This window comes from Melanostigma gelatinosum (genome assembly GCF_949748355.1).
Source record: "Melanostigma gelatinosum genome assembly, chromosome: 21".
Lineage (NCBI taxonomy): Eukaryota > Metazoa > Chordata > Actinopteri > Perciformes > Zoarcidae > Melanostigma > Melanostigma gelatinosum.
Window position 1 is genome coordinate 3,720,763 of NC_136654.1, and position 7,579 is coordinate 3,728,341.

A 7,579-nucleotide genomic window follows, 5' to 3' on the forward strand; every position below is an offset into this window, starting at 1 on the left:
TTCAGTGGCGGCTGTGTGGCCCCCTGTCTCATTCCGAACGGAGTTGTTTCTGACGTTTGAATGAAAAACAGTGCAAATTACCTGCACTTTGGACCCAAGAAATAATGGCTTCAGCCTTGGAGCAGTTTGTGAACAATGTGCGACAGCTCTCCGCTCAAGGTAGGCTTGCTAAACTCATTCGAGTGGGAAGTGTTAGCTAGCTAGCCAGCATATGCTATCCAATGCCTTGCCGATAGCTAGGCCACCAAACTGGTCCGAGCCCTCTTTTTGCTTTATCATGTAAACACACCGCAAAAATGACTTTCTCTGGCTGCGAGAGTTCTGTAAAGTACCACCAAAAGATGCGTTAGCACACAGGGATGCCTAGGATAACCGAGAACTTGGTGGTCCATCAAGCAAAATGTCAAAATCATACTTTTTGTTTTTGATCTAGAAAATAATTTATCAGGACTGCCTACCGGTAGTCCCGCCCTAGCCTCCACGTGATTGGCTGGCAATCGGAATTTGCGAATGCTATTGGTTTAAAGTCATCCGTCAATCACACTTAATTACCTCTTGCAAGGCCTTACCAGGACACTTGACCAGCCTATTTATATTGAAATAATAAGCCCCAGCACGGTGTTTGTCAATCATTTTATACGTCAATTTGTTTTCTACATTTGTGAAGAATAGCCCTTTGACAGTCGTAGACTAGAAAATTGCGATTTTTATCATTAACTCGACCCCAAAAACAATGAAGAAAATGCCTTCGCACACTTGCGGGAAAAGTCTTGCTGTCTACTCCTTTGTGGATTTTATTAAGTTAACCTCGTCTTTTACAACGACTGATCGGGGGAATGTTGCAAGACCATTTCTAGTTTTCAGTGGAGCCGTTACATCTTTGTGAATAAATCCCTCTCGTGTGCCGCCACATGTGATAAAACCATTTGCCATTTAATGACATTCATTTTCATTATAACAACATAATTTAATTTTTAGACATGCATCAGGCCTAAAAAATAGTCATATTTAAAAGGCATCTGCATCTGGCATTGTGAAATAAACTGTCTTAGACATGAGATGTGTGTCCTAAAGATCGACATGGCCATGCAAGAGGGTCCAAAGTGATTTAGATCTCTCTCTTCTCCTGACCCTTCAACCCCCCCAGGCCAGATGACTCAGCTGTGTGAGTTGATCAACAAGAGTGGGGAGCTGCTGGCCAAAAACCTGTCCCACCTGGACACAGTGCTGGGGGCCCTGGACATCCAGGAGCACTCCCTAGGTGTGCTGGCTGTGCTGTAAGTAGCCTTCTCCATCCTAATTCTTTCCATCACTGTTGTTAGCACCTTTCAAGAACCCTTTATTCATGTATATTATGTTGTTGTCTGTTGAAGGTCATATTGTATTTTTGTGAGGATAGAGGTGGTTGAGCCTTGGAGAAAGACACAGATAATGGGTAACACAACTTTGTTGCCAGTTTTTAGGTTAAGAATCTGGGTTAAAACCAAACGCATACATGATCCAGTATTTGCATCTTGGATAAAGGGGACCATCTTACTACTTCTAAGTCTTATTATGTTTTTTTATTATTATAGCCTGTCTGTTGCAGATAGCATTGCAAATTTGATGTATGCACGATGCAGCTAAAAGCTACCTGTGTTGTGTACAACCAATAATGTAGGCCTGAACTAACATTGTAACAAAAAAAGTGAGTATTTTGTGGATCAAGAAATGCCAGTGCTTAGTTTTTCTCATTCTTGAAGAGTTTACTATAACAGAACACTGAACACACATCCTTGGCTCTCTGAAAAGTTTGTGCTCACCTCCTTCTCCGTCCTTACAGATTTGTGAAGTTCTCAATGCCAAACATCCCTGACTTTGAGACACTCTTCTCCCAAGTCCAGCTCTTCATCAGTACTTGCAACGGGGAGCACATTAGATATGCAACAGACACTTGTAAGTCCAGACTAACCAAACCTCTCACTCCTAGACGCTTAGGAAGCATGTTTGTGTTATGTTTTACCAGTTATTAGCTGAAACAAAAACAGATTTCTATGCCGATCAGTTGAGAGCATGTACTCCGCCCTCTCTTTCTCATGCAAATACTTTACTACACTGTCAATCAGACACTGGCTTTCTCAAGTGTCCGCTGGCAGCCACTAAATTTTTTTTTAGTATCAATCAAAATGAAGAACATGCTGCATTGTTCCAACATTGCGTGGGTCCAGGAATATGTTTGTGGTGCATAACTTTCAGTGAAGCGTAGATGCATCTTGGACTCGTGAGCAGTGCGTTAGACTTAACTAACCAGCTGAAGAGTGAATCAGTGACTTCCTTCCCTTCTGTTTCCTCTCACAGTTGCTGGTCTCTGCCACCAGTTGACAAACGCCCTTGTAGAGCGGAAACAGGTAAGACTGTTGATTCTGACTTCGGTGGGAGTGTAATTGCCCAACTAGTCATCAATACAGAGTTTTAATTATTTTCTACACCTCAAATTAATCAGCAGTAATTGTTTATGTTTGACAGTCAAGTGGAATTTTTTTTTTAATACTAATTTAGTGTATTAAATGTAAAACCCAGTGCTGGATGAAATATGACACAAGTGTCATAAAGTCACCATAAAAAGGCATTTTCTTCAGTGGTTACTTCTATAGAGATAATGCCATTTATAATGCCGTTATGGTTGCGCACTTTGTTTTCATTCTTGACTCTTGAACACTCAACAGTTTAGATATAATTTGAGAATACCGAAGACAAGTAAGAGTTTATTTATTCATGTGCTGTGTCTATTTGATTCCATCAAAGACCACATGCACAGTTGAACATAGCGTGCATTCATTGACAGCGCTACTATTAGCTCCCAAAGCTAAAGGACCATGGACTCTTTAAACAGTTGATGTTCACACACACACCTTCAGATTGCCCCTACGCTGCATCAGCCCCTCAGCACATTAGCAGCAGAATGACATCACTCTGGTCCATGTTGTCTAATAGAGACAGCCACCTGAATACAAGTGTTAGTGTTGGTCTTTGGTGTATTTTGTAATGTTTTTGAGCTTTCCGTGATGTTACTGTGACTCGTCCTCGCCAACATGTCCACAAATTGTGTGTAACGTTTCTTGGCGACGTAGCCCGTGAGCGAGTGAAACTATTATTCATGTTTTATGCACTTTGTTTGCGAAAGCAATTTCCCACGGGTGACAGAAAAATTATGCTTTTAATCTTCATTGTCGTCGCTGTCCGACAAGAGTCCCAAATGAGTCCCCATACTGCTTGTATGCCGCCGAGTCTCCGCATCCAGCAGTAGCATGTTTGCCTCTTTCCCGCCTTGATCTAAATATTTAAATGCATTTTAAAGTGCGGTTGCAGGATGAATAACTAACTGAATATGTTCTTCCTTTTCCGGCAGCCATTGAGGGGTGTTGTCGTCCTTAAACAGGCAATAGACAAAATGCAGATGAACACAAACCAACTTACCTCAGTTCATGCAGACCTGTGTCAGGTGAGTCGCACGGCTGTAACCCTAAATGGCCCCGTGATTTAACAGCTGCTAAACTCGGTCCACTTAGCTGCATTATTTGCGGTCGACGTTATGCCGGTCCTCCTAAATGTTTCCCATCTCACGCTAGTTGAATAATTCAAACGCGGGCTTGGTCCCAGCGCGTGTGACCCTCTACGTTGTCCTCACTACGTACCTGTCTCCTTGCAGCTGTGCTTGTTAGCGAAGTGCTTCAAGCCCGCCCTGCCCTTCTTGGAGTTGGACATGATGGACATCTGTAAGGAGAACGGAGCTTACGACGCAAAGCCCTTTTTATGTTACTACTACTACGGTGGCATGATCTACACGGGCCTCAAAAACTTCGAAAGAGCGCTGTATTTTTATGAACAGGTAACTCTCGCACTTCTTGAAATACTTTGAATACACACTCAAGTGAATGTGCTGACATGTATTTCAATGATCACGCGTGTTCTCTTGTAAGGCAATAACCACTCCAGCCATGGCGGTGAGCCACATCATGTTGGAAGCCTATAAGAAGTACATCCTGGTGTCCCTCATTCTCCACGGCAAAGTGCAGCCACTGCCCAAATACACCTCCCAAATAGTGGGGAGGTTCATCAAGGTAAGGACAAGATGGAATGGGCAGTGTTGGGGCTTTGCTGTTCTGGCACAGCGCTTACATTTACACATGCAGGTATTTAAGGAACCTCATTCTAATCTCATCATAACTTTGTTAGAATAAAGAGCGAGTCACGAAGTCTACACCTAATTAACATGAATGCAGTCCAGTTCAACAGTCCTGTTGTTTTTGATGTTCAGTGTCGTCATTGAGGAGGATGTCGTTCGTGGTGCTGTTGTGTTGCATTGTGCTGGCAGGCGTCTCTATTATTTTGTCCACCATATTCATATCAATAAGGGGAAGCTTGAGGGGTGTAAATCACAAGGTTGTGCTGTAATGCACAGCCCTTTGCTGGTTATCTAGGTTTCGTGCAACGAGTCTAGAAAGCAGCAGTCGCCTATTTTCACTATCAATGAGCAACGTCATTTCCACTCTGAAGGCAACGAGGGGAATTAAGTGACTTAATCATTGAGTTGATTGCTACGTGAACGCAATGTGTGCTCATGCAGTTGATCCCTGGTTGTGCTATGGAGTAATTGGTTTTCTCTCTCCTCTCCTCCTCTCTTTTGTTTCTCTCTGGTCGCCGCCCTCAGCCCCTGAGCAACGCGTACCACGAGATGGCTCAGATTTACACCACCAACAACCCGGCCGAGTTGCGCGGCGTGGTCAACAAACACAGCGAGACCTTCATGAGAGACAACAACACGGGCCTGGTCAAGCAGTGCCTCTCCTCGCTCTACAAGAAGAACATCCAGAGGCTAACGAAGGTGGGCGTGTGTGTTCTTCCACGTTCCTGCTGTACTCGCTTCTTCATGGGGTTCGAACTGTAGCGTAGAACAGCTGTAGATTTGGGATAAGATTAGATTTAAATTCAGTTTGGTCTGAGGGATACGGAATGTAGACCGAGGAAATGCCTTTGCGATATTGAATAAAGCAAAAGAGTATCGTAGTGTATTTAAATCACGCCATGCATGGTTTCCTCAAATTCTGAAGCACGTAGCCGCTCACTCTTATCTGGCCAGCTGAGAGCGACACCTTTTTAAACTCTGATCCGAAGCATCCGTCACTTCTAATTACGGTAGAAGTGACAATCGTCCAAATGACGGGAAACGTCCCAGAGACATGGGCGAGTGACGGCGCACAGAGACATCTGATGGCCAGCTGTTAAATCATGTTTTGGAAAGCTGAGCAAGACAGATGCTAAGAAAGGTGTTATATAATCTCTTTTAACATCAAGTTCTGTTTTCTTTGCCTCCGGCAGACCTTTCTGACGCTGTCTTTGCAAGACATGGCGAGTCGAGTGCAGCTGTCGGGCCCACTGGAAGCAGAGAAATACGTCTTACACATGGTGAGTTGGTCCAGAAAATCTAAATGCATGTTTCTGCCTCTGCACATTGAGCATGCTACTACATGGTGGTATATTATGACATTAAATATGTATTATTTTCTAACAGGAGATCTTCTACACAATACATTAGTTCGTATTTGATCCGCTTTAAGAACATATTTATTTATCTTTAATCTCATTCCTGGTAGGATCAACAGTTTTAGTCTCTGACTTTCTACCAAACAGCAGTTTGCTGTTGGTCCACACTAGAGATCCTCCGGTTTAGTTTTCATCACGCTCCTCCTTGTGCGTCTGTGCAGATTGAAGATGGTGAGATCTACGCTAGCATTAACCAAAAGGACGGCATGGTCTGCTTCCACGACAACCCCGAAAAATACAACAACCCAGCAATGCTCCACAAAATTGACCAAGAGGTGAGCGTGTCTCTGTTTAACGTGCTGTCTTGCTTTGCGTGAAGTCCCATCACAATGACGTGTACGAACCCTGAATATATGTTCGTACAGTGAAGCTATGTCTTCTGTTCTCCTTTCAGATGTTGAAATGTATAGAGCTGGATGAGAAACTAAAGTCTATGGATCAAGAAATCACAGTAAACCCACAATTTGTGCAGAAGGTGAGGAATCAAATCAATAAATATCGTTTTTTTCCTGCTATTTTGACTTTTATTTTTTTTACAAATGCATGCATATATTATGTTTTGTGGTTTCTTGGCAAAATCTCTCCTTGTGAATGCCGTTGTGCCTCAGTGCAGGATTTATATAATGTATTCACGGTGCAAAGACGCTTTTCACGAGGTAGAATTTAATTTTAAAAAATGTCACAAGAGATTACAAAACTATCAGCCGTTGTTTATGGGAATGTGTCAGGAGCCGTTTCTTTCGAGTTGTCGTGTGGTCAACACGTGGTGCTTTGTGTGTTTCAGAGTATGGGATCGCAGGAGGATGATGTTGGTAGCAAAACGTCAAGTTATTCCTGAGGGGCCTTGGACAGGGAGAGAACGCTGCAGCCACCCAACACGTTCTTCCCAGGATGAGTTGGATTTTTTTTAAAGAGGAAAACAAACAAACATTCTATTGCATAAGGACTTTGGTCAAGGAAAATCTAATTGTGTGGAATGATGATAAATTTGGTTATTCTTTCTTCAGTGTCTTGAGGATAACAGATTACAATTTTGTCAGTGTTTTATTTATCAATGTTCAGGTTGGAGCGCCACTGCTACATTAACAGAAACCACAAAAATAAAAACTGGACTTATTTGTTCCAAACATATGTGTGAATAATCTCACTTGTTTGTATTGGTTCTGCTGCATGATGGCTGTAACTAGAGGGCATTGCAAGAGGCCAAACACCGATGGCTGACGAGGAATAAATCTGACTGGTTCTACAATTGTAACGACTGATATGAACGTGTGTCCCTCTCACACCTTTTGGTTAGAATGTAAATATCATCAATAGCAAATCTGTACACATGGACATGCCCTTGACCAAACTGCACAATGGAGGTGCACTGTTTTTTTTGTTTTGTTTTTTCCTTTCCCTTTTTGTTTTTTTAGGTTAGATCCACTAGAGGTCGCTAGAGCACTGTATCGAGAACCGTTTTGACAGCAGCTTGTTCATACAAGAGGTGAAGTCAACAGATGAAACCAAACTGTCATGTCATTTGGGAGCCTGAGCTTTGCGATTGTGGATCTGTTAATAATAAATTGTTTAAGAATATAGTTCTGCGTTTCATGCCTTTGTGAACATATTCTCATCCCTTTGGCTCGTCGTCTGAGGTGAATTTGAATTGCCATCGACTCTTTATTGCCTCATTATAACCTTAACATACCTGATTGATACAATGAAGCCGATTTATGTTTCAGCCAATGAACGTCCTCTTAACAAGCGGATGTGGTTTGCCGGAAAAATTGCACCAATCACGACGCAGCACCCACTTCATAGAGGCGGAACTTAATTGCAAAACAGAAAGTTGGCACACGCCAATCATGCGCAGCACCCGCTCCTCATTGGTCCGCCGTTATGAATGAGGTGGGTCTTCACGACACTCGCCGTGTAAGCTACTGTTGAAATTCCAGTGCTAACCAACTTTAGCCAGCTTGCTAACATGTAATTCAGCGAATGTCAAGAGCTACAT

The 7,579-nt window shown here is 42.8% G+C and overlaps 1 protein-coding gene across 1 annotated transcript; it reads left to right on the top strand.

Moving 5' to 3' along the window:
* On the top strand, nucleotides 1-6,710 carry cops3 (COP9 signalosome subunit 3). The gene is made up of 12 exons (XM_079293557.1): nucleotides 1-159; nucleotides 1,148-1,277; nucleotides 1,823-1,935; nucleotides 2,338-2,387; nucleotides 3,389-3,481; nucleotides 3,689-3,868; nucleotides 3,960-4,100; nucleotides 4,691-4,864; nucleotides 5,359-5,445; nucleotides 5,745-5,858; nucleotides 5,978-6,058; nucleotides 6,368-6,710. The coding sequence occupies exons 1-12, from the start codon at nucleotides 105-107 to the stop codon at nucleotides 6,419-6,421; spliced, it is 1,272 nt and encodes a 423-aa protein (XP_079149683.1). The 5' UTR covers nucleotides 1-104; the 3' UTR covers nucleotides 6,422-6,710.
* Nucleotides 6,711-7,579: the final 869 nt, after the last annotated feature.

Excerpts from the sequence above, each read along its gene's own strand:
- cops3 (XM_079293557.1), top strand. The coding sequence starts at position 105 with ATGGCTTCAGCCTTGGAGCAGTTTGTGAACAATGTGCGACAGCTCTCC. Across the intron at positions 4,865-5,358 it reads ACATCCAGAGGCTAACGAAG|ACCTTTCTGACGCTGTCTTT; the intron begins GTGGGCGTGTGT and ends TGCCTCCGGCAG. Across the intron at positions 5,446-5,744 it reads AGAAATACGTCTTACACATG|ATTGAAGATGGTGAGATCTA; the intron begins GTGAGTTGGTCC and ends GCGTCTGTGCAG.